The 27,120-nt window shown below is 38.9% G+C and overlaps 1 protein-coding gene across 1 annotated transcript; it reads left to right on the forward strand.

Annotated features, from left to right (window-relative positions):
- The first annotated feature begins 385 nt into the window (after positions 1-385).
- Positions 386-25,960, forward strand: prim2 (DNA primase subunit 2). Its single transcript, XM_073482110.1, has 14 exons — positions 386-470; positions 1,430-1,579; positions 1,693-1,805; positions 2,172-2,266; positions 2,363-2,483; positions 3,296-3,391; positions 5,508-5,645; positions 8,995-9,062; positions 10,615-10,687; positions 11,001-11,186; positions 20,044-20,170; positions 20,410-20,492; positions 22,873-22,941; positions 25,157-25,960. The coding sequence occupies exons 2-14, from the start codon at positions 1,435-1,437 to the stop codon at positions 25,382-25,384; spliced, it is 1,542 nt and encodes a 513-aa protein (XP_073338211.1). The 5' UTR covers positions 386-470; positions 1,430-1,434; the 3' UTR covers positions 25,385-25,960.
- The last annotated feature ends 1,160 nt before the right edge of the window (positions 25,961-27,120 follow it).

The raw sequence follows: 27,120 nt of genomic DNA on the forward strand, positions 1-27,120 counted from the left end.
TCTTCTTTGGAGGCTTGCTATTGGTTGATTCTGTCCTTGATGGCTCTGTGGGTAGACATGATCATAGATGTCTATGGACATGATTGTAGCTCTAAACCCACTAGTTCTGGGTGCGTTTGTTATGTAGTACAGATGCCCCCGCAAGTTTGCTATTGCACCCGGAGAAAAACTATTCACAACAAAGACACAATGTGTAAAGAATGGCTTATTTAAAAACATACTTTCTTCACTCATACGACTGATTGATGTTTATCACATAAAACTAAGAAGTGTTATCTTCTACACAGAGGTCACCGTTAACGGGGGCGATACGACGGGGCGGGCGGAACAACTAAACGAGCGCCCCGACGCTACGACAGCATCTCTCTTCCTGACTTGTCAAAAATCGTCACCGTTTACCCGCGTTTGTTGAACAACCCACTTTGTTTGGCGGGACCGAGCACAGGAGAGGCTCCTCTATCGAATAAACGGTAATATTACGACGCAATGAGCATTTAAATGCAATTCTAGCCGTGTAATAAGCTGCTGAGGTTGTTTTAGCTAACGTTAGTTCGGTGCATGTTAGCTAGCGCCTCCAAACAAGTTGCTAGTTTGTGTCCAGGATGCGTGTTGTTGACTGAGGAATCAGTCTTGTCAACTTTAGCGAAGCTGTCTGTTACAGCATGAAATTAAAGTCGCCTTAAGGGATACAGCTGTTTTTTTTTATAGAGAAAGAGCAGTAACACTTGACTCTAAAACGGCTGCTGGACCCATTGTAACATAATAAATCGCTAGCTAGCTCGTTTCATTAGGTCAGTTGTCTCTCTGGTGAGCTAACACAGCTGCCTTTGCCAGGTTTTGTATCCCTGCTGGAATAAACCACACAATAGATCCTGTTCAGTGAAGGTGGTGGTCTTGCCAAGTTACTGCAGTTAAAAACACATTTTGACAGATAGCAACTGCTTTCTGCTTGTGTAGCTGCTTCATTCTTCTCATCTACATAATCTATAACTATCATGGTTTTTGATGTGTAAGATCAGTTGCCTATGTTATGTTATGTTAGGTTAGGTCAAGGTGTTTAAGGTGCCACTTCTTGAATGGCACAATGCAACCGAGGTTAGACATTTATTTAATGTTTGTTGTTGTTGTTGTTTCACAGCATCCCTGGACTTGTTTGACCAAACAGGGTTGATGGATTGCCAAATGTTACCAGTTATTATGTATTAAGTCCATAAAATTTAAGTCACACAATTCTTCTCTATTATACCTGCTTTATTCCACAAATACCATCACCCCGGTGAAGACAAAATAGCTGTAACCGCTATAAACCAAAAATTAAACTGTGATTTAAATATGTTACTAAATATGCCAGCCATGACCACCAGTGATCTGTTATCTGGTGATACATTACTGTATTGTATTTAAAAATGCTCTTTTCCCTTACCATCAGACACAATGCAGTTTTCTAGCAGAAGAAGGAAGCTGCTTTCCAACCCTCAGACGGAGCTCTATGTCCACGCTCTGCAGTTCTATGGGCAGCCTCCCCTTGAAAACGTCTCTCTCGCTGAATTCGAGGCATTCGCCGTGGACAGACTGAAATGTAAGGTGACATATAAGTGATGAAAATTGCAGAAAGCAGTGTTTTCTCTACTGTTTTGAAATTCAGTTTTAATGGGCGTGATATTTACATGTCTTCTTTTAATTCCACTGCAGTGTTGAAGACCGTTGAAAATTTGGGAGTGAGCTATGTGAAACTGTCGGAGCAGTACACAAAGAAACTGGAGTCTGAGTTTAAAAACCTGAGCTTTCCTTACAGACCAGAGGCTGTGAGTATGTTTAGCATGACATACATAAGAACATTTTGAAAACTTGAAATTAATTTATAGTGAACATAACATTGATTAACATGAAAATTAATTTGTAGGAGGAGAAGGATTAAAAATTGGCTGGATTGCTGACATTGTTCTTACAAATCAGGATAAATTGACTCTTTTGTGAGCTTTTTAAGACATCAAATTATTTTAGAATCATACAGTTGACTGACAGCCAAAAGACAATTACAACTACTGTATTGGGTTCTCTGGAATTTTGTAATAATAATAATCCACAAGACAACAAAAAAGTTATAAAAAGTTGTGAATAATGAAAAGCAGTATGTCATATAAAAAATATATTTCCTTTAACCCGTTAAGGACGACCGAAAACCTCAGAGTGGACCAAATGAATGTGACAAACGAAGAAAGGACCACATCTCCCACTTCATCCTCAGACTTGCCTACTGCCAAACGTAAGTGTGTAGTTTCTATAGTATGTTTGCTGTCAAATGGAAAATAATTAAGAAATGCAACTGAAGAAATTTTTTATATTCAATGGTGTCTTCAAGGGAGGACCTGAGACGGTGGTTTATACAACAGGAAGTTGATCTTTTCCGCTACCGCTTCAATGAACTGCCTTCAAAACAAAAGCTTGAGTTTCTCCACAGAAATAATCTGCAATATGACACGGTAAATTCTTTATTTTAAGAGTTTTGAATGCCTATTTCCTACTGTAATGTAGATAAATACCATAACTCATGAGGCTAAAAACTGTAATATTTTTGTTATCTGAGGCTTACGTACACAGCTGACATTCTTATTAGTTTACCTCTGTCCACATCTGTGAATGTTGAGGCTCATAGACTGATCTGAACAGGCCACTACTATGTTCGTATAAGCACATTTATGTATATGTTATATGCCTGACCACGAAGCTGAGACAGAATCCTGTGTATTAGTGGATAGTAGGAAATGAGAGCATAAAAAAACAGTTGGGAAAGTGCTGCATGTGTAGTGTCTCCATTCACAACATGTGTGCAGTATTATGTCCACTAGATGGAGCTGTTTGATCATCCTAATAGGACCTATGAGCGTTAAGATTTCCTGGAATGTTGATTAAACATTTTAAATGTTGTTTTCTTTCTTATTTGTGAACAAAAAAAATAGCAGGGATTATAAAATGTACATAAATGCTAATTCTTATCACATGTGAATAATAACAGTTTTGTTCAGATTCTCTTTTACTTTTAAACCCACCTTAAGGAAGCACTGCGGCATGTATTCATAAAATGGAGTGAAAAGGACTAAGTATTTAATAATTCATCAACACTTAATGTGTCAAGCAACGATGAAAACGGTGCATTCATCTGATAAATGGTCTCTGGTTACCGTGAGCCTCAACTTTTAATGTATTAACACTGACAGAGTGCCTCACACACTCACACAGTGTTGCCTTTGCAGCTCCTCGCTGAACCTCATCTTCCTCATCAATAACTTTTCAGATTAGTGTCGAGGATAAGAAGTCTCTGCTGGATAAACTTGTCAACTCCAGTTACGCCGTCAGTGGAATCACTGTGGAGGATCAGGACTTCTACAAAGTGAGTTACTCATCTCTCGCCCTCCATTGAGACCACTAACAGAGTTAGAGTAAGTGCTTATGCCTCCACAAAACAGATTATTTTGCAAAAAATACGTACAGTATATACTGAAATCTAGACATACTACCATACATGTAATGTTTTGTATTCTGGATGTTAGAACTTCTTCCTAATGTTGTTATCTTAACAGAAGACTAGAAAATGTGGTAATGCTAAAATTATCCTGACCCTGTAATTATCTTCAAAGTCATTCTTCCTTTTACTCTCAAAGGCTCCATTGTTAGGGAGTCCATTATAAGGGTACTTTAGCATTTTTTTTGTAATTTCGAGTTGTTAATGCTCAGTTTGACAAAAAGTGTCCAGTGTCTAGAACAACAGGAATTATATACTGCGACTTTTCATGCTTAATGGGCACTTACCCAGTTTTGTCATGAAGTTAAGGGTCGTTGCAAAGATAACTGTAAAAGCTCTCCACGCTTCAAAGTTATGACATTTACCTGTCGGGGGAAGGACTAACAAAAGATGATGATACTAATGAGATGCATTATGGGAAATGTAAGATCCGGTTTTTGTTGGAGCATGACCCATACTAGGAACTACAAGTCAGAGTATCTCACCGTGCCTTCATGTGCTGTCGAAATTGTCGGAAAAATGTTTTTCCAAACGGGAAAATTCACCTGAATGCCCTCTCAAGGAACAACAACTTGGAAAGTCTCAGAAAATTTTGGTTCTTCTTGGTGTCCATGTTGCTCTCACATAACGCACATGAATGCGCGGAAGTCAGAAGAACGACTTCTGTGGGGGAAGTGGACCTGTCCAAGGAGCACATGAAGGCAGCATCAGCCTCTGATGCTTTAATGTTGACCTCTCCTGTTGAAATCTGTCTCTGATGAGTCCCCCAGCTTAATGGAAGTGCAATCCTAAATTACTGGTGTGCTCTTTTACATTAGTTTGTAAAGACCTTATAACAGATTAGATGATTACTTGGATAAAAATAAGTCTTTTTACATTGTTTGGGCCCCATTCTTTGTTTTACATGTAACAACTCAGATCACACAAAGAGCAATCTGACTAGACAAAATCTATGACTTCACAAGACTTCCTTTTTTCCCCCCAAAGGGGGATTTTGATTTTAGTAACCTCCTGCAGTGTTTTGTCTTCCTGTTTTTGAGGGCTCCAACACACCTGATTCAAATGATCAGTTTGTCTTGAAGCTCTGCTGAAGCCTGATAATGAGGCATTCATTTGAATCAGGTGTGTTGGAGCAGGGAACATCTACAACATGTAGAGCAGGGCCCCCAGGAACAGGATTGGAAAACAACAATTACAAATATTAATTTGAAAATAACCATCAGATTAATCGATATTGAAAATAATTTTAAGTTTCCCCTCTTATCCCATGTTGAACTTAATACCACACAAGTATTTTCATTAGTGTCCCCCAGTCTGTGTAATCTGTGAGTACCAGTCAAACGGGGCAATGCCTAGTCTCTTTCTAAAAAATAAAACATTTAAAACATCGCAGTAAAATACTGATTTGTCTGCTTAATTCTATACTTCCCTACCTTCAGGGCCAATGTTAGAGACAGACCATCTTATGATACAAAATAAATTAGCATTTATTGGCCCCCGAGGCAGTTTAAATCAACTTACTGGAGAATTCATGCTCTCCCAAATGGAAACTTTCCTCTCTGCATCTGAGTATCTCGCCTTAGTTGTGAAGAAATGCTTTGACATAATGCTGTTGAATCACTAAATGTTCACATATCTCTCAAATCGGTATGAATGGAGAGTGCAAAAGTAATTAGCTGATTGTCAGATCGCAGTCGTGGCCTTTCACAGTTGAATGGATTCAAGTCCACAGTTTGTCTGTTCACAAAAGGGAAGGGGGGAAATGTCATGGCGTGCCACTTGACTTTAAATTGACATTTTAGCTTGTTGCTGACAGTCTTACTCCCTAAAAGAATGTGAATCATCACTTTATTGAACATCTCTGGAATAAGTGTGAAATTATGAAAGCAAAGGGTTGACTTTAGCATCCTGACACTCACCATGCATGCAAACAGAATACGAAATCATATGTTTTTTTAATGTATTCATTATTTTTATTTTAAAGGTTCCATTTCAAGATGCCCTGGATCTAGTGCGAACAAGGAAGGTGTACCTCAAAGCAGGCTACGTGTACATCCCTCACCAGGACATCGTCACCATTGTTCTGAATGATTTCCGAACCAGGCTTTCTAAAGCTCTTGCAGTAAGTGTTTGCAACTCTTCACCGTTCTTGCTAAATAATCATTTCCCGCAAAATGACCGTGTGACTGTGCCAGGGGTTGGGGGTTATATTGGGCTATGTTAAATGTTGAATGCAATGAAGTACAGCCTTTTACATACAGTCATATAGCATGTATATGCATGGGCGTATAATTGCTGCATTTAAACAAAACAAACCCATAAAAAAACTCAAAGCAAAGAGGCTTTTCCTGTTTTAACAAATGGTAATCTATACAAAATATATTACATAATTATATTAATTGCTTTAAATGCAAAGTATAATGTGTATATATAAGAAAAGCAAAAGAAATTCCACAGTCCTTGGTTTTTAATCAACACCTTTCTGACTCACTCCAGCACAGCTTCACTTTGCGTTGTATTGTGTTTCTGTTGTGTCCACTCCCTGTACATGTAGTTTATGCAAATACATTTTGTCCATGTCGTATGTCTGGTCCCATGAGGCGAATTATTAAATTGCAGCCGTGGTTGTTGCCTTCAGTGCCCCGAGGGAAAGTGGAGAAAAACAGGGTTCGAATGAGGGGAATAAGTATGCACACATGATGTGAAGTGTCTGGAGGGAGGACTGAGGACAGCTAGTCTGAAAGTGCTTACTGTCCCTACAGGCATGATGTTTTTTTTAACGGCTGTGGAAGGGTAGTCTAATATCTGCACACTCGTGCATTGCATTGGATGCCCCGAGGAATGTTGAACATGATGTTTTGGGAACCAGAGGCTCTGTTTATAATACATGTGAGGAGACAACCGTGGTTCATTTACATCATGGTGAGGGGTCCTGACCGGGGAACAAGCACGCTCAACAGCCAGAAGCAGTGGCACTAAGTATTTATGAACAGATTTGTTCTATTAATGAGGTGCAAGAAATCTATAATAGAAATATGGCGATATTAAGACCTGCAAATCATTACTGTTCTGATTGAAGTCTTCACCTTTCTACTCTGACTTTCTAGATTTTACTTGCTATCAGGCAGCAATGTGTGTGAATTCTATACTTGAGGTTATTGTGTAAGAGTTATGATATTTTTGTTGTGATTACGATTAGTGATAATGGTGGTAAAGAGATCATAACAAGCACATTTCTACCTCAGCCAAGGAGGTCATGTTTTCGTCTGATTGTGTTCACTTTCTTCAAAATGGCCCTCATTGTGTTCGGTTGTTATACAGCCTTGATTTTTAGAGCTGATCATTGAAAAGATGGCTTCAATTGGCATTCCATCGCAAGTTGTCAGTCGCAGAGACACAGTTGAGACAGTTTGTCTAAAGTGGAGCTGTCTGCTATCAGGAATATGTATCAGATGCTATTACATCTGCATGGGTCACAGTAGGGAAGAGTTCATTTGTCTCTTAGGTTTTCTATTTAGAGCAGCAGGCTCCAAATCACACTTGTTTGATTTTCATTTCCACATGCAATATGTTCTCCCACAGAAAATGTGACTGTATATCCTACTTCATATTGGTTTTGTATATTTGCCTATTTACAAGTATACAGAACTATTTTGTATAGTGTTTTGTGGTAAAGCATTCAATATACCAATCAAATGTCAGACTGTGTGTTATTGTAGCAGTAGCTATCATTAGCGCCATAACAACTATAACTTAACTGTGCAGCAATATGGAATAACTACAACCAACTGTTACTAGTCAGTAACTTCCATCTCGTATGCATATGTAACATATACACACACAAAACTTTATATGGATACCTTTGATTTGATTTGATTTTCTTATCATATTTATAGTGTTAATGTTCTGTGAAAGCACCAATAGTCATCCCTATTGATTTTATTTGGTCAAAAACATTGTGATTTTGTTGTCATATTGACCAGCCCTACCGCCAAAGTAGTTTGGCATTTCTGTGCTGCAATTTTTCTGTCACTTAAATGCTGACACACAGTATACACAGATGGATATATCTGCAATAAGCTAATGTCGGCCAATTATATATTGGTCTATCTCTAATACCCCCCAGATGCAATGCCTTTCCACAGTAGCTGATTGAGTTAATTACTTTGTGCATTGGAAAATCTTTGGAAGTTTGAAGAAAGGTCTTTTTTGTTGTGTGCTTTTTGTTTAGTTGTTTGTCCCTTGTGTTTAACTGAGTTGTCACTTTTAGTCGGTGCGTTTCCAGGTAATGCCTGTACTCATGAGACAGAATTGAGCTCTGTTTTGCCAGTAAAATCTAAAATGCTTAATGAGGAATGGAAGTACACACTATTGGCCAACTGGAACTGTGTTTTATTACCAGAATTACACATTTAGGGTTTCTGAGAGTAGTTTGGATGTAGCTTAATAATCTCAGAATGCATGCAGAATATCTTGGGCACCAAACCATGACCTGCTCCTTCCGATTATGTGCTTTTTCAGTTTCACAGAAACAAGTTAACACTTTGTTGCAATTGTGTTAGGTGAAGAATCTACTCTGAAAACTACACCATCTGTAGAATCCATTCTGTGTTGTTCCCGATGTACTATAGAAAGTCATTGCTTCTGTACTACTGTTGGCTTGTTTGACACGAGCACATGGCTCCATCATGGGACAGGCAGGACCATCTTTTCACCGCCATCCTTCCAATTCCTAGTAATTATCTGGACCACTAACTGTTGGAATGAAATAATGTTCCAAAACTATTTGTCTTGTATCTGTGCCATGGTGACTGTTTCTGTGTTACTATAATGGTTATTCTCCTCCACTGGGGACGACGAGGGGACATTGCAGAAAATGTGTCATTAAAAAGGCATGAAATTGAAAGCTGCTTCTCCATATGACTCCAGTTATTGGTGCAATGTTTATTTTATAGGAAATAAGAGAAATATATCATATTAAGCTGTTGTTGTGCATGTATAAGGCAGACCTTGAAATGAGCATTTATAAAGCCATGTTTAGAAAACAGTTAGACTAAATGAAGTGTTTTATGAGAAAGGGATGTTCATACATTTGTATGTTTGCTTCTAAATAAAACAAATCAGTCAGACTTAAAGCTGAAAAAGTTCACATTTTGCTGAACTTTGTGTTTAGACTGAGACAAGGTGTGAAAACCAACTGAAGACCCCCATCTACACTTGACAGTTGAATGTGAATCTGACCCAATATAGGTCCTGGGTCAGATCTCTGGTCCTAGGGTTCAGGTGGACCTGTGAAGACCTTTAGTGTTTACTTCCTTTGTCTGAAGTACTTAATCTATAAATGAACTAACTTGATTATTGTTCTGTGAAGTGCTTGAGCTTTGTTTCAACTAATCTGCAATCTCAGGCCGTTGTAGTCCTTTGACCGACACTATTTACCACTACTCATGGGATGTCCATCTCTTCTGCAGCTGACAGCCCGCTCGTTACCAGCAGTGCATTCTGATGAACGGCTCCAACCGCTCCTTAACCACCTCAGGTAAGCAGAGGGATTAATAACTTCGCCCCCACTTTGCCAGGACTCTGTTGAAAAAGAAGATTTAGCAGAATTGATTTGAGGCTCCAAAGATTGGAGGATTGTTGCTGGTCTCAGTTAACCCAATCTGTCCCTGTCCAGATGTTGTGTGAACTTGTGGTGCCTGGCTCTATGTGTGCAGAACCGTCTACTGTTAAAGTTACCAAATCTGGGAATAATTAGTTCTCCTAATTGTTTTTCCTACAATTTCCAACACTCTTTATTGTATGACTGTACTGGTGGGAAATATTAGTTACTGAGAGGTGGAAGCCACGTTTTTTTCCCACAGATTACTTAACTGATTAATAATAACTTTAGGTTTTACACAAAGATTCATAGAGGTCAGTATGCACCCTACAGCCAAATTCCAAATGTTTTGGATACTTGGTCGTACAATCAGAGTCCATGATATGGATACAGTGTAAGTTTTTGTCAGTAAGACAGGAATGGTGCATTAAAAGCTGTTGCTTATCTTGATGAAGCATTCTGGTTTCAGTTTGTAGTCTGAGTAGTATTGACCATTTTACGTTTTAGCGGGCTTTGGTTGCATGCTGGCAATCAGTCTGTATGGAGAGCAAAATAGGCAGAGTGCAGAATGCACTATTGGAACCCACGGTGACAGAACCTGACGTTGATTTAGCTCTTAATAGCCTTTTTAAAACGTATGAATTAATGTGCATCCTGGTCTTCCAAAATGGTTACATTCAATTATGATGTCAAGAATTGTGGTTCAAATGTCTGATTATTGACTTTTCTACATCACGACATAATCTTTCAAGAGAAGATTGCGATAAATCTAAGCATTGATTCCCCCAACCTGTACAGACAATAGCCAGTGGGTTCCGAGACTGTTTTAGTTTGATCAAACAATACAACTGTAACTAATTCTGTTGCTAAGCTGCACCCACTGCCTTTAACATAAAAAACATGTTCACCATTCAAGGTCAGTATAAATCAGCACGAGTTTGCATTGTATAGTGACTTACTAGCAGCAGACGTAGTTTCAGCTTCAGTAGAAGAGCGGAGCGGCTCAGAACACACTGAGGGTGTTTATCTTATTTTAGATAAAAGTAAGAACATGAATATAGGGGTGGAAGAAGTCATGTTGCCTGATTGTTGATGGGGATTAGTGGGCAGGTTGTTGAGATTAGTGGGCAGGCCACTAAGCTCTATGGTAACGACGAACACAATGTGGGACTCGAGGGGTTGCCAAAGTCATCGTCTTAAAAATCAACTGATAGCAGCTTAGTCGATTTAAGTTTGTTTGGCGGGAGGTCACAAGGGATGCATTATATTTTTGTTTTTTAAAATTATTATGTTCAGTTTTTGTTTCTGCTCTTAACCTTATTTTCTATCAAAAAGACTTTACATTGAGGAGACATGTCTTTGGAAACATAATCAGTTTTCACGGCAGCCCTGATTGCTTCTATAATTGTATTATTATTATTACTAAAGAAATTCAGTCTTATTTGTCACAGTCCTGTTTTTTTTAAATATATATTTTATCTTATTTTAGTCATGCCTATGTGGGGCAGGATTACAGCATCCAGAAGAACGTTGGGAAAATCTCCCTGGAACAAATTGATTCAGTAAGTTGTTTTGACCATTTTTATTATTCCTGAAATGTCAAGTTCAAGGTGCCATTTTTGTTGGGTATGAATTGTGTAAAAGGGAAATACTGAGGTTTGTGCCTTAATTCAGGTGGTAGAGCTAGGAATGAGAAGAAATTGTGTTTAATGCCATTTAAAGATCACATTGTGTTTAATATGGGCCCCACAGAAAAGGAAGATATCAAAGTGGAAACAAGACGAAACATTTAATGAAAATAAGAACAGATATTTACAGGTACATCGTACAGTAGTCCCTTTTGCATGTTAGTCATCAGTTGTTGTCTGCCTCCAGCTTTCAGGAAAGTCATTCCCACTCTGTATGAGGCAACTCCACCAGAGCCTCAGAGAGAACCACCACCTCCGTCATGGCGGTCGTATGCAGTACGGCCTCTTCCTCAAAGGCATCGGCCTCTCTCTGGAGCAAGCTTTGCAGTTCTGGAGGTCGGAGTTCACAAGAGGCAAAGTGGATGCAGACAAGGTAGTGTTGACAACATAAATGCTATATTTATTTTGTCATTTTCAAAAAGACCCATCCTGGATTCTTAAAACAAACAAGGGAATAAATGCAGTAACCTCTCACAGTTTCCTGTTAAATGTTGATGTGAAACCAAGGGGATGGATTTATGGGATACATTGTCACAAGGAGACATGGATGGGTTCACGCAACACAGGCTATCAAACTAGAGTCATTTCTTACTTATACACCTTGCTATTGTAATTATGAGTCCAATAAAAGATGAGGACAGGAGTGGAGATGTCAGCCACTGTCCCCGTCTCCAAAGTCTCAAAAGTGAACTTAACGAACAAGCGATTGTTGAGCAGCTGCGGATATGAGGATTGCAGTCGTCACAGCCCTGTAAAATGCTCCCTCACGGGTTTTTATATGTGGGTTTTGAGACTAGTTAAATGCCACAAAGTAGCTTCATTTTCCGCTCTCTGTTGGCTCTCTTTCATTAAGCTGTTGCAACGTCAGCTCCCTTCCCATTCTGATTTTGGATGTTGATTACCATGGCAACAGTAGACGCTTCCAAGCCCTATAGTTAACTAAATTTACTACATGTTAGACAAAGAAAGACTTGACAATTATGTGATAAACCTGTTCATATTATAAAAGACATGGGCATAAATCTTAGATTATACACTTAACTTTATCCAACATTATTAAAAAAAAAAAAAAGATTTTAACCAAATGTTTTCTTTTTCGAAGGCCATTTCATTGTCAAAGGCTTGTACATGCTGACCTGATGAAATACCCAGAGTCAGTTTTTTGCAAGTTTATCCTTGATCACCACATTAGTGTACTATAGGACAGCGGTCTGAATGCCTCTCCCTCTCCAGAGTGCTGTCCAACACTTAAATGGGTTATGCTGTTTCATTGGCGATAAAGTGACCCCATCAAAACTGTATTGATTGAAGGAGAGTTCACTGGCATCATTATTTGCACGCAGTGTTGTGAAGTCTAATGAAGACTAAAGTGGTCGTGAGTTCAGTTATTGTGGCTCTCAATAGACGACAAATACACAGTAAAGACACTGATGTTGTTTTTCATGAAGAGAACCACCATTCTCAGTGAGAATAAGAGACGATGGTGACGCACGACTCCACATGATGGAAAAGTTTGAATAGAACAGACAGAATATCAAACTGTGCTGTTCAGCATGAATTCATTATGTCGTGCATTCTTGTTTTAATGCTTTTTTATTTTAAGCAAGCCTGGACTACACCAACATTGATTTAACAGTTCTCACACGATTTCGTTGTTTGTATTTTTGACAGCTAGAGCATTAGGTTTTATTTCCTTAATTAGCTCCTTAGACAGCTGCAGATTTGTTGTTACACGTTGTGTCTGACTTTGACTGGCTTCAGTACATGGTTCAAAAGTCTGGCCTTATAAATGTTAATGCACTTCCGTATTGACTATAAAGACAATAACTGCCTGTTGAAGAGATAATTGCTTGGATTGTACTTTCACAGATATGACTGCGCTGTACACACTAAAGGCTGTTAGAGCATCCCTGAGTGCCTGGCCTTGGCTGGCACATTTTTATGCTCCAGTCTCAGAGTAGCCACTTGGGAATTCGCTGTGAAGATATCATGACTCCTAAAAGATACACTGTTAAGTATGCATGAAACATGAAAATGAACTTTCGATTCAACTTTATTCAGCTCCATGGTCTATCTTGAGGTTGCCATTTTATAGAAATATTGATGAGAGCCAGTAGGCGATTTTAGGAGGAAAGCCACCCCCCTTGTTATCAAAATGACCAATGACCATCCCTTTCCATCCCTGCTGAGATCAATAATAGGAGGGCCGCTGTCTGGTGCCGTACCCAGGCGCCTTCCTATTTTAACCAGGACTTACAACTGATAAATCATTGAGAATTATGACATTATGATGGAGCATTTATATTTAAAACTGCACAGCGTTTTAGCCTTTACCCCACTAGCGACCTAGGAAACTGACAAACCAGTTGCATGTGTTGTAAATCACTCATGTGACACTACTCGTGAAAATCAAATCTGTGTATTGCATTTATCATTGTGATTTGAGTCGGACAGTTGAACACACACGAAGAGGTAAGGTAAGAAACAACAGTTGGGGAAAAAAAGACGATTATTAAAATGACAATGTTTAGGGTTTTAATGTTCGTTTTTTTTCTCAGGCTCCCACCATCTGTTATATCTTGGATCTTGGATCTTTAATACTCTCTAGCGAGGGGGTTAGTGGGTGGGGGGCATCCCTTATTAAAAATAAACAAACCACCTACCAACTGGAGCTAAAAAGATTAGTCAGTCGACAGGAAATTAATAAATTAATTAAAACTATTTTGATAATCGATTATTCGTTGGGCTGATTTTTCTCTATTTTTGGATCAAACTTAGAGTTTAAATTATTTTCATTAATAATACTAACAAGGATGTTTTTTTTATTTTTGAATGCTCATCAGACAATGCAGTGTTAACAGGGTGCAAGGTGAGTGCCAAGAAATGCTTTAATTCTGCTGAGCTGAATAGACACTCAGCGCACCAATCTGGCACAGTAGTACATGTGGTGTGGGCCTTGATCCCCAAGCCATGTTATCTTTTGAATAATGATTTGTTGTAGTAGATCATCTGGCCTGCCTGGCACCCCAGGTAGTCTGCACTCTTTCCAGTCCGCGGACATGTATTACATCAGCCACACAAAGTGTCCAGGCATGTTGTTGGAATACGCTGAGTGTCTGTTTCCTGCTGGGGCCACAGTTTCAGTAGTAATGGGTAGACACATCAAGGAATTCAGACTGTGAGGCTCACAGAGACCCTCGTGTTTTTAGCTGTTTGAAAATCAACAACTCGTAAGGTTTTTCACACCTCTTTTCTGTGTGCAAAAATAAACTTTGTACACAAAGGGAAGAAAAATCCTCAGTGAATAGAAACAAAGTCGGGGGTTTGGTAGTAACGCTTTATATTAAAAGGGTAACTCCACCAATTTCACACATTAGGTGTGTTTACAGGTCTTGGGAAGTACTGCTACATACTGTATGTGAAAAAAGTAGTATAAAGACTTAGCTCCAGAGGAAGCTGCATGTAATCGGGCGAACTGTAACAGTTATATCACCAAGTGGCTTAGATGCATTGTGGGTAATGTTGGCACCAGGTTTTGAATACGAAGAAAAATGAGTGGAATTAAAGACTATGTCTGGTTCTGCTATGTAGATTTGGATTATTTGTTTTTTAAACAATCTGTAATGAGGCCAACACCATTGTGTTGGGTGCAATGCTAGACCAGTGGACTGCTTTCGGAATTTTGGCAAGCCTAAGGTTATTAATTACATCAGTTGAGCTGAAGCAAGCCTGTTGTGCTTTATTGGTCATTATGGGGGAAAAGCTAAATTCTGTCCAAAGCATTTTACAGTTTTTCATCAATTTACCAGAGCAGGCCATTTAATATATTTATTATTGTAAACATTAGTATCCTGCTGGTTTAACTGTTGAATGAAATGAGCACCTTTATTTAAGAATAGGGTAAATACTGGTATGGGAAATAACAAAAAGGACTAATGATCTAATCTGAGATGAAATAAACAAAAATATTTCCAGTAATTTGTATTTTTTCTGAATAGTTATTTCAAAGATTTAAGTAGTTTTAATGGTAGTTAAGTAATTGTTTTTTAAAGTCAAAGTAAACAAGTATTTTCAGTTGAGCCATGTAAAGATTTCTCATAATTTTTGTCTTGTTACAAAAACACAATAGCTGAATAAGCAGCATTGCAACTAACACATATTAAAGATATAATATGTAACATTTCTGTATTAAAATGTCTAAAAAACGTCATATTTTTTGAGGCGTGTACTTGCATTATCCTAGATGTTTCCAACAATGATCAAACCCAGAGAAATGCACATTTTTATTCATGGTAATGATGCATTTCATTGGGTTGCCTGTCCCTTTAACTTCTGTGAGAGAGTCACAGAGTGAGAAAGGAAGTCTCTGAACAGGACTAAACATAACGTGAACAAAATTCTAATCCATCGTCCGTGAACATTTCCGCCCAAGTCATGTAGATAGATTATCATCAGCAATGGTGGTTGTTTCACCATGAAGACAACAGCTCCCTTGATCCCAGTCTTTTGTTTTAATTGAGACCCCTATTACATACCTATAGACTAATAAAGCAGAGTCCTGTCCTTGTGGCTGTTATCTACCCTAAGAGACTGTTTGGGTCTCCATTCCTGAGGTGGCTTGGTTCCCATCTACAAGCTCGGAGAGAAAGTGTGATGGGATGTGCACAAAGTCCAACACTTGTTCCGCAGCAGAATGGTGCTGACCAGATCGCAGCTCTCACAATGATGTATGTGTTAAGTCAACGACTGCACTTTGTGGCAAGCTGCACAAAAGTCTGCTCATTAGTATGCGACAGGCACAGAGAAAAAGATGGGAGGCAGCGATGCCGAAAGGAAGGCCTGGAGGAAGAGGCAGTGTAATATTAGACTAGAGGGAGAGAGAAAATTGATGAAATCGACTTGATCTGTCCATTTTTCTTGCCACGAAGTTAGCCTATTCATTTGGAGAAGTGTCTGTTTGTACCACATCTTAGTGTGTTTGTGTTGCCTTGGGGTAGGACCTCTTTTGAACTGCTTGTTTTACAGACGTTAACTTCAGGTTAATTAATTTCCTCTAACTGACACCATTTTTCACTTTATAGGTTTGCTTTCCTCTGGGATCTTTTCCAACAGCGGCAGAGATTCATTAGACAACACTTTATAAACTGCTCTGAAAGTTTGGTTACAAATGTACACCTTGTTGTTTTTTTACCACTGGTATTTTCAAATGAAAGTCGGCCCCTGCTCCTCCTTTGTTACTTTTTTTTTTTCTTGAAGGGATCCATGAGATTATTTTGCCCTTGTGGGTTTTTGTTCTTTTTTCCTTTTCAGAAAGTCCATAAAGTACAAGATGACATTCAACTAGATAGCATGGTCATTCTTTTCAGTTTCACAGGGACTCCTACAATTAAAGCAATCTATCTTATCTTCTGTGATGAGTTGCAAAATAGCGCTACCATTTTAACAACTTGACTTAAATAAAAAGGGATATCGCCCAATCCATCGTTATCTTATATAAATGACTTGAAAAGAAAAAAAACTAGAGAATTTAACTGAATATGGAAGTTTTCAAAGAGGCATTCACTTTTACTGAGAAATGCAGAGTAGAAGCAGGCGGACACATAATTGATATTCGCCTATTATGTATTCCAGAGTTGTATGTGTTGGCTGATCAGTAATGAGACCTTGCAGTACAGAAATACCAAAGATATATGTTTGAGGGAAGTTAGAAACTGTGTCCCCATATAACATTTTTTTGCACCTGCGAGCACCGACATGCTAAAATAGGTGAAATAGGTCTCTAGGTCCTATCAAAGGTGTTTATCTGTAAAAATAAAAATAAAGTGCTATCAGTCTTAAAAATCTAGTTTTGGTCAGGCTGTGATAATTTTCACAGCAGACGTTTTGACTTGTCGTAGTAGGTGTACACACATCCAAGCCAAAAAGGGCAGGTGTTGAGTTAAAAACTAGCAAAACATGAAACACAAAGACTTCTTGCACACCGCTGGGCTCCAATATCAAAATTATTTAATGTAACAAAGTAGTGACATTTCCATCAAACAGACTTAAGTGACACTGCACAACAGCATTTTATGTATGATAGTGAGATGACACTCAAAGCATAGGTGTTATTAATGATATTAATGATGGCTCATTTCTATTCCAGTGTCCTGGTAGGCCATGACAGTGTGACTGTGAGCCAGCATGCACAATATTAGGACCCTGAAACTGAAGCAGCTAAATGGAATTCAGCACCATACATTTCATTATTTACACCTGTGCTTCTCCTTTTTTTGTACTAACATAACAACACGTACAACTTATGAATCCCTAAAAAAGTTTGATTAATTTCCAATGAGGTTTAACTCTTTTACTGGCTGTGACATAGTGCAACTTTTTTTGCAGTAAGCTTGTCACAGCTTGAAGGTCTTTGTGGTTCTAATTTGTCTCAATTGCCTTTTAGTTTAAAATTCTCCTTGTGCATTGTATGTAAATGACCTTTTAAAAAGTGGTCCTTTCCTCTTTGCAACACCAAACTTCTTAACTTGTGTGCACTTTCAGTGCCTTATAGTCCCTCACCTTTTATTGTTTATTGGCTCTGAAAAGGCCTGTAGTGGAGATTATAAAGGGAACTATTTTAATGGTATTACATACAAGAGGAATTGGAGCTACAGGCATATCAGTCACTATGGACTGAGCCTAAGAAGCCATGCCAAGTTTACACACATGCACGCACACACCCGTACGTAATCCCTTTGATTGTGTCCTATTTCTCTGTCTCCACTGCCGCAGGTTTTTGTGAATGTGTCCTAGAGTGTGGGGGGATGTTACAATGATGTAGCCCCATGAGCCAAGATGTGCACTAGAGGAGCTGTGGCTCTGCTCTTTTAATACAGCTTTTGTGCTGCTGTTTAGACTCTGATTTTCCAAATTCCCTCATTTTTGGAGGTCAGCTGTATTAGCATATATCCAGGATTATCTGAAGTGTAGGTTGAAGTGTAGGAACGCAGTTGGTGATGAGAAGAAACACTGAAAATATCATATTGGATTCAGGAGTTGCATTCAGTATAGAGTAAAATTAGGGCAAGTTGCAACATTTGATTGCTTAGAGGAATCTGAACACTGACAAATCTGCGTTGAAGAAAGGGCCAGTGTATAATCTGTTGGGTTTATGAAGTAATCACATCATTCATTCATAAGAAAAAAGAAGTCAGACCACCTCAGTCTCACTTAGAAGAAGTGAAAGTTTAATATCATCATTTCCAAGTCTTTGCATCACTTTTTTTCAGACCACATAGGACTTTTTTTATTTCCTAATTATTTCACATAATACATATTAAACACACTTTAGTGCCAGTGGAGTTCCAAGATTCGTTTTAATAGAGTAGGGGGGTCTTAAATCAGGAAGTGGCTTCTTGAGTTCTTAGAAGCTCTACATAATTAATATTTGATTTATTGTACTTAAAGAAGATTTTTATGGATTTTTAAATTGCCACTGCAGCTTGTCACATTAGCAAGTTCAAGGGTTTTATTGCAACATTAATGTGTTATGATGGGTGCAGTCATTGTGATTGTGTTCTGCCACTGTTGAAGCACTCTGTGTGTATTTTACCGTTTGATTTTTAGAGGCAGGGTACCTGTAATTCATTTTTTATGGTTGCACATAAACACTGTACATATAAAATGGGTTCACTGTGAAGACTGTGTAGATTGACCCCCATCAAAAACTATTAAGAGTTTTTAGGTTTGGATAAACCTGGACAGAAGATTGTGTGACGGCCTGCAGAAGTCTGGCACTTAAAAGTTTATTGATACGGTTCACTTGTGTCCTTGACTTTGATGTTCTGCTTTTTGGGAGATCATATAAAGATTTCCCAAGATATCAAATCAGTGACCCACATAGTTTGATTGAAATCAAACCCAGCCGCAACGTGGTCATACATACATATTATAAAATTAGGCAAGGTCCAGTTCTGTCCGACTGTGAATGCAGCCTGTTTTGGAACTAATAACTTGGAGCTGTACTGTAAATTTAAAAAAGGACAGAGAAAATAAATCCAAATCAAAATGTGAATAGGTAACCTCTTTGTTTATTCAGCTTTAAATACAATACAGGTCTTATACAGCTAATCATTCTTTTTGTCATCAATTAATCTCATTGTCTTAATCTATAAAATGGCAGAAAATGTTGATAAATACCCAGAACAATATTGTAAAACCAGGTCGAAGTCCTCAACTTTTATTTTTAGTCAGTTAGATGATCCAAAACCCTTAGATACTCTTGATTATCACATAAGGCAAGGGGAGCAAGATAACTCCAGAAGTCCAAAGAGCCGTAACTTAAAGTCTCCCTCCACTTAAAAATAAGTTTTGTCTTCTTGTTCTTAACATTGAATGTTTGCCTTTCACCATGCAGAGTTTGACTTTAGAAGGTTGTTGTCACATTTATTGTTTAAAGTGTCAATTGTCCCTTTGCTGATTGATAAATCTGATTTTAAGGGGATGGCCTACGAGCAGAATTTGTGACATCACAAATAGTTTGGAAGCGAATCCTGGTCCAATGCCTTAAATACCTTTTTTAAAATAACGCCTCCAGTCCACAAACATCTTAAAACATGTCTGGAGGGGATCTTAAAAGCAACATTATGTAGAAATTGGCATTTAGTGCAATTAGGCGCCCCCAACAGTTTTTTTACTGCAACACCACTTTCGTAAATACAAATCCCAGGTCTGTAATAAGATGTCACTTGTAATGTACTCAAAAAACTCATTACGTGTTGCAGTAAACGTGTATGTAACGCTGTGATCCTACCCTCTCACTACTGTTTGCTGCTTTAATTACACACAGATTGTAGCCAACTTTAAAGATCCGACCGCCTCTAACACAAGCAAGAGCTGGTAATTAACTTTACCAGTAAACCATAAATATGGGAGTGCTACATTTTCAGTTAGGAATGGTAGGTGGTTTATTTAAATATACTCTTCAAATTGTATCAAAGTGCTCCTCAGGAGAAGCGATGAGAGAAAGATGGCCATATCACAGTATCCATAATTCAGCTATCTCGAGTGTGGCGACACCTCTACAGCAGGTTCTCTCTAATAGCTCTATATTTCATTGAGGAAAACACCCTGTCAAAACTGACATGATGTATGACAATGTCTCTTTTCACCCCAACCTTGTCCCTCTTACACTCTCATCCTCACTAATGCCTTCTCTTCCTCTCTGCCCTCTTCTCTCTCCCTCTCTGTAGTTTGACAAAGCATATGCCTACGGCATTCGCCACATGTTTGGCAAAGAAGGCAAGCGAGCAGACTACACCCCCTACAGTTGCATGAAGGTGATTTTATCAAACGCACCCAGCCAGGGCGACCATCATGGTGAGTCAACGGCTGTTGGAAGAAACCATTAACCATGTGATAAGCCACTCAGCTGTCATTATCAGGCTTTTAAGGTTTAGCATTTGGATGGAAATAGCGATGCAACTGACTGTGGGCATTACCAAAATCTTTTTCACATGCCGAGTTTCCTTCCCTTCCGTTAAAAAATGCAGTCTGCGATCTTAATTGTTTATTTATATAACCATTTATTTGAATTCATTTTCATTTTATGTTTGTAGGATGTCCATTTCGACACAGTGACCCAGAGCTGCTGAAGCAAAAGCTTCAGTTCTACAAGGTGTCTCCCAGTGGAATCAGTCAGGTGGGTGCCGTCAGGTCTCTCAAATGGTTAGACAGCCATCCAGCCACCATTATCTGCTTTTAACATCTGCTGCATTAAATTATGTCGGTATGCACAATCGACAGTGGAAAATGTTAATTTATTGGCCATCGCAGATAAGAATATTATTGCAGATAAATTAAGCTGTTCATACAAAGCCAACATGGCTTTATTGCCTTGACAAGTGCAGCATCTACACACTTTAGCAGTAGTGGTATGTACATTTTTTAAAGTAGCTTTATGATCCACCAATACACACAGTAAAGAAAAATAACTGCAGTGCATGTTGTTGCACTAATGATGTCAAACTGCTGCACCTGGAACCGTAATGTTTTTGGAATTGGCCGTGAGAGGCAGGTAATTTTCGAATAAATCTCTATCGTGCATCTCCAAAAACATTGCTCCCCTGATCTCATGAAACTCAGCAGATATATATTGATTTAGTCTACGGGTTTAAAAAAAATCTGATAAATTATTTCAGAAACTGGCAAATGGTGTGACTTAGCAGGCCGTGAGTTACAGGATAAAAAATACAAACGTTCAAATCAGTGGCAGGACAGACTTGGCACCAGCCACTGCAGGGCAGATGGAAGACACCAACATGTGACTGACTTCTTAAGAAGAGTAAACGTGTTAACAGAGAGACAGTGTGCTGCTCACATTAGTTTGACAGACTGAATACAACCTGATGAGACTAATGATCTACTGAGGCTGTACTTGCATCTGTCCGTTTGAGCTAAATGCTAATTTCACCATGTTTACATGCGTAACGTTTACCATCTTAATTTAGTGTGTTAGTATGCTACCATATGCTAATTAGCACTAAACACTAAGTAAACTAGGTACAGCTGAGGCTGATGGGAATGTCAGAAAGTTTGAGGTATTTTGTCATGAACCAAAATATAGAAGAGTTTTTTAAAAAATAACCGATGATGGCACCAAATAAAAAGTTAGCTGATCACCAAAGTCATTATTTTAGGGCAGTACATGCAATAGTTTTTGAGATATTTCTCTCAAAAACACGAAAGTCAACATCATGCCGATGCCAGAGGAAACTGTGTTTCACAGGATAAGTGATGCAAAGTCAGGATCACCAAAGTGATTAGGATTCATCCTTCTAAAACCGAATGAAAATCAATGTGAAGACACAAAAATCATAATGTTTTGCTGCAGTTCATTTGTTTTCTTTTTGTTTTCTTTTGCAAGATATTTTTATTGAAAGCTATGTTAGCTGGTGTAACAATGAGCAGTCTTATATAGATTTTAGATTTTGAAAGGAGAAATGGTCTTAAAAAAAGACCCCAAAACAAACAACAACAAAGAAAACAACACCACTCAAATTATACACATACAAGAGACCAATGATTGACTGTTTTCACAGGATGACGTCCAACATCATCCCCCTATAGTGGTTTATATCTGAACCACTTGAAATATAAAGATAGTTGGGGCTGCAATATTATGATCAAGTGTCTGGCAGATGTTTGACATGTTGTTCCTCTAATCCCCACGGAACCTCCCAGGGTAAAGCTCATAAATAGGAGGTGTGATATTTGCCCTTTTGCATGACAGAAAATAGAAATAAAACTCACAGCACAGCTCGTGTTTACTTTTTATTATTATCTTTTTGTGAGCATTTTGCAAATGTTCCTGGTACACCATTAAACAAAATCATAAAAAACTGCAATATCTGGCAGAGACTAAGAACAGCTCACGACTGATCTAATAGCAGCCCCAGCGTTGAGCGTGCTCGTGGCAGTATCACGCTGGAGGCAGCCTTCAGGAATATGGGGAATAATGAAGGAGCCAAATACAGGCACATTCCTCAGAACAGTCTCTCTTAGCGACTGCTGAAGACCTTGAATTTATTTTTCAGCAGGTCAGTCACCCTGAGTATACAGTCGTGCTAACACTGCAGTGGTTTTAGTACAGGAATGTGAGAGGTGTTATGTGACCAAACCAAAGCCCAGGCTTTAAAATATCTGATCACGTCCTCACTTTCAACTTTAAAGAGCTTCTGAGAGAAAGTAAGCAGGAGATGTACCAGAAGACTTGAAGGTGTAATCGTAGCCAACGGTTGTTCTACAAAGAGTTGACTCAGGGCATGAATATCTTAAAATTAGCCCAAATAAGCCTATGATCTGTTTTTATTACATTTGCAAACATTTCTTGAAGGATGTATTCACTGCTGTCATTATGATTAATGAGGAATTTTTGGAAGTAGTCGACCGAAGGCCTGTTGAAACAATTTTGAAAACAAGGCTGCAACAGCACAAAATGTTGAGAATATCCTCTGTACATGTGTGTCAGTGTGTGTCCTGGAAGTTCCCCTTCTTCATCCTCTTCATTTTCTTGTTTGCAGATCCTGGAGCTGGTTAAAGGAATGCACTATCAGCTGGCGTGCCAGAAATACTTTGAGCTGACGCACAATGTAAGTGCAGATTTAATTTGAAGCGGAGAGTAACTGCAGCTGACTACCTGTGTCAGACGCAGGGGCTTTGGTCTTACATCTCATGCATGAAGGCTCAGGAGAGAGCCAGCACCGTCACACCTCCATCATTAGCTGGCTGTCATAACCACTTAACTTTTATAGGTTTATTATAGCATTCAGATCTATGTTATCCCCTGTGGACACTTATTTAATTTAATCTGTTTAAGTTTGGATGCTTGAGTCATCATCCCTTTCAGTCACACTCAAGGTCTACAGTTTTTAAACTTGGAACGTTTGTTTGTGACATTCGCTGCACGACATCCAGTTGAGTTTGGCACACAGTTCAGACGTTTAATCAGGTTCATAAAAACTCAAGGTTTGGACTTGGCGTCAGTTTTTAAGAAGTACTAAAACAATATAACACCAAACCACTTGGAACACACCAGAGTGAGCAAATGTGATTGTGAAAATCAGGTGCAGGTGCTGTTACAACGCAGATCAACTGCAAATACTACAGTCTGTCAAATACACTATCAAATAATAAACCAAACACAAACCAACACACTTTAAACATGTTTTTTGGGGAGGTGGCTGAATTGTTAGTAATTACAGAAACGGATTTGTGGACATGATATGATGTAACTGTAGTGTTATTTATCTATCTAGATTGTTTTGGTGTGTGTTGAAGAGTTTTGTAGATATCCGCCATAGAGATGTCTGCCTTTTCTTGTATATAATGGAACAAGATGGCACTCGGCTCGTCTCTTAGCAGTGTCTCTTTCCAGAAATCATCATCCATTACTAATATAATCTACAGACCTTGTTTTGAGGAGTTTCATGTAGGAACTATTTTCTTTTCATACCACTGCGCAGAGGGAAGCGTGCAGTTACTCCTGGACGAGAGGCTAACTCACCAAGCTAGCTAAGCCATCTAATGTTACAACTCAGCCGAGGAGGACACCATTAACGTTTACGTTCCGCGCTGTCGATACAGCTGTCAGGTGTAGTTCGGTAGAAAGAAATTAGTTCCTACATGAAACTGCTCACAACACCTACAGTACCAGCACCTCTAAATTACTAGATTGTGTCTCATTTGTTTGGTTCATAGACAAACATAAATTTAACAATGACAAAGTTGTGCTTTTTAAAGGAAGTTAAGGAGCTAGCTTACAAGACTATCCCACTCCTGGCTCCAGCTCAACGTGCAGAAATTATGATGTTGTCAGTCTGCTCATCTAACTTTTAGCCTAGCAAATAATCGTTTTTGCTGAAATCTCGAACTTTTCCTTCAATTACTTTAACCCTCCTCTGGAGAATATTTAGTTTCATCACTGAGCTACTTGTTCTCACTGGTTATTAACTTTAATCTAATTAATCTGCTGGAAATATGCTGGGTTGAATGTGTTTGTTTACAGTCACTACACACATTCATTTAGTCCATGCAATCAAATAAGGAAGAAAACAAGTTTTCTGCAGTCATGTGTTAAATGAATTGTCTTCACAACACAACGTATTCACATTGAATTCTCATTCTTGTGAAACTACCAGCTGCTAAAAACAAAGATTTAACAGAAAGATGTTGTGTGAGTGCAGGTGTGAAATCTCAGCAGCAGGAGATGTAGTCGGTATTGTTCAGCCACCTGCAGATACATTATGATGTTTCCAGGAAGCATAACTGCCCATAAAGTGCTTCAGACTTGTTTTAGAAGATGTTTTTCTTCACTTGAGTGGCTCAACAGGTAGAAATAGCAGAGTGAAATGTCTTCTTAGAGATCATAATTTGGCACTTGAAAGACAATGATGCTGTTGTGTACAAATCCATCATAGCAAGTAAAAACATTTGCTTCTTCAATATGAAACGCTTTCAGAACATCAATCACAATTACCTGTTTATAACAACAACTGTTTATAGATGATGGAAAAGGTCACACGGAGAGTGTTTGGAAGAGCTCAAACTTCATCTGTTAATTGATTCATAGGTTTTTACTCATCATGAGTGATTCTGACATTTTATTTCCTGAAAGGTCATTTCATCTCTTTACTGATGGAATAGTTAGCTCGCAACTTAGCTTGCTAATTAGGCCATAAAAAACCTGCCGTCATTGTTGTTAATAAATGAATTGTTAGAATTAGCAACCATTCCAGATCACTTTCAGCCAGGTTGCTGCTAACCTCACATCCTTCCTCTCCTGTGTCTTCTCTTTGTTTTGAGCAGATCGAGGACGCAAATTTCTCGCTCAATCACCCCAACCAGTACTTTATTGAGAGCCAGAGGGTTTTGGGCGGCGGCAAGGACATAAAGCGGGAGATGGACGCTCCACAGAGGCCGCAGGAAATCACTGTCGCCAAAGGAAACAACGCACCTCGAGAGGCTGCCACAAACGCCTCCCAGGGTTTGGCCGAGATGACGGAGGATCTGGACTCATTCTTTCAAGATGCCTGATTTTCTTCTTTCTTTTATACGTGTAGAAATAAATGTTTGCTTGTCTTTTCTATGAGAACTGGGGGATGGGGTTGTGGTTTAAGTCTGCAGCTAATCAATTAATTGTCACAGCTCTAGTGCGGACCATATTCTGATCTGAGTCATCTGTATCTGACATGTTAAGTATTAAAGTTGCATATCAGTAATTTCACAATAATTTGTTAGTCTTATTGTCACTGGGATCACTCTGATGGGACTTTATTCAAAGCTGAACATCAGACCAAAGCAGATTTTTCGACATTAAAATTCCTTGTTCACATGTCTGTGACGCAGCATCGTTAATTTTTCTCTTGAACCCGTGTGTTAAGAGAAGTCTCACAGTTTGTTTTCAGTCTTTGTTTTTTTCCACTGTGGTCTGAACTCAGACTGCTTATAGCCAGTCTCAGTGCACAGTGTTTTGGCAGGGACTTGGTTTTGGGGGTGATGACTAGAACATTTCCCAGCTGTCTCAGAAACAATGTCATTGTATTTGCTGGCAGGAGTATGGATGAATGGTGGCAGGAGGATAGATGAAAATAAACAATTTCCACAGTTGTATTATGCTGCCTTGGAATATTGCCTCATAGTGCACAATACAATTTATCCAGAGCACACGTGGTCAGGAGACATTTCCTCACTCTTCTCTGAATAATTTATGAAAAATGGTCTAGATGTCAGGAACTTTTTGCACAACTGTGGCACAGGCTCTAATCTTGGTTCTTTGAGCTCTTATCTCCACTCTTACTGTATGCTTCTTACAAGATTACTAACTTTAGATCCAATTAGATGCACCATACAGGCAGCCCTGAATTATATGAATACAAATGTATTTCCCAGGAGACCAAAGGAAATATTGAGATGATTGAATGAAAGCCCCCTTCTGTAATTTAATCATTGTTAATTTTGAATTAAATTTTATGTGCCCTGAGGGTGTCGGATGTTTAAAAAAAAACAACTTTGCTCTGCAGGCTTTTCTGTTTCAAGACTTTGACACATTCAGACCACAGTTCGTCACTGTCTCACGCTTGTATCGTCAGAGCACAAAAACACGGGCCTGCATCAGAGCTGCACATTGCCAGAATTAAATTAGGTCTTAAAATCCAGGCATGGTGCTTGACATAGAGAGGATTTATTCAGTATAATAAGGCAACTGGATAACAGTGCGCAGCCGGGCTGCTGTCAGCAAGAGACCCTTGATGTTTAATATTTGGTTGAGCATGACTACGTTTGACAAAGCTGGCACTTTCTTAGACTGTGGGCAGGCAGTTGACTGGGACGGCGTTTATCTCCTCCGAATGGATTTACAATCATTAGTCATGAACTTGCTTGCTTTCTGCCCTGTGTTTTGTTTTCCTCCAGTGCTCATTACATGGGCGAGAGGTGTTCTCGGGGACGGTGCATTATCTGAAAGGGCAAGAAATTGAATCCAAGGCCCAAACGCAACGTTTGTCACATGAGCCTCGTATGGAAGCTGACGTACAGGGTGAATCTGTATGCATGGATGTGTCGCTTTTTCTTGCAGCTTTGTGAGCGTGTGGCAATCTGGAGCCTGTAAATGCTGCAAACATCAAATCCTTGAGTTCATTTGCATTGCATCCACAGACGTGTAATCTCAGTTCCAATAATGAAGTGAACAAAGAGGGCAAGATTTCAGGTATAGGAATGTTACAGAAAGTGAATTCAATTAAATGATCAACTGAGTTGTAAAGCTGCCACTG

This window comes from Pagrus major, chromosome 15, assembly GCF_040436345.1.
Source record: "Pagrus major chromosome 15, Pma_NU_1.0".
In the NCBI taxonomy this organism is placed as follows: Eukaryota; Metazoa; Chordata; class Actinopteri; order Spariformes; family Sparidae; genus Pagrus; species Pagrus major.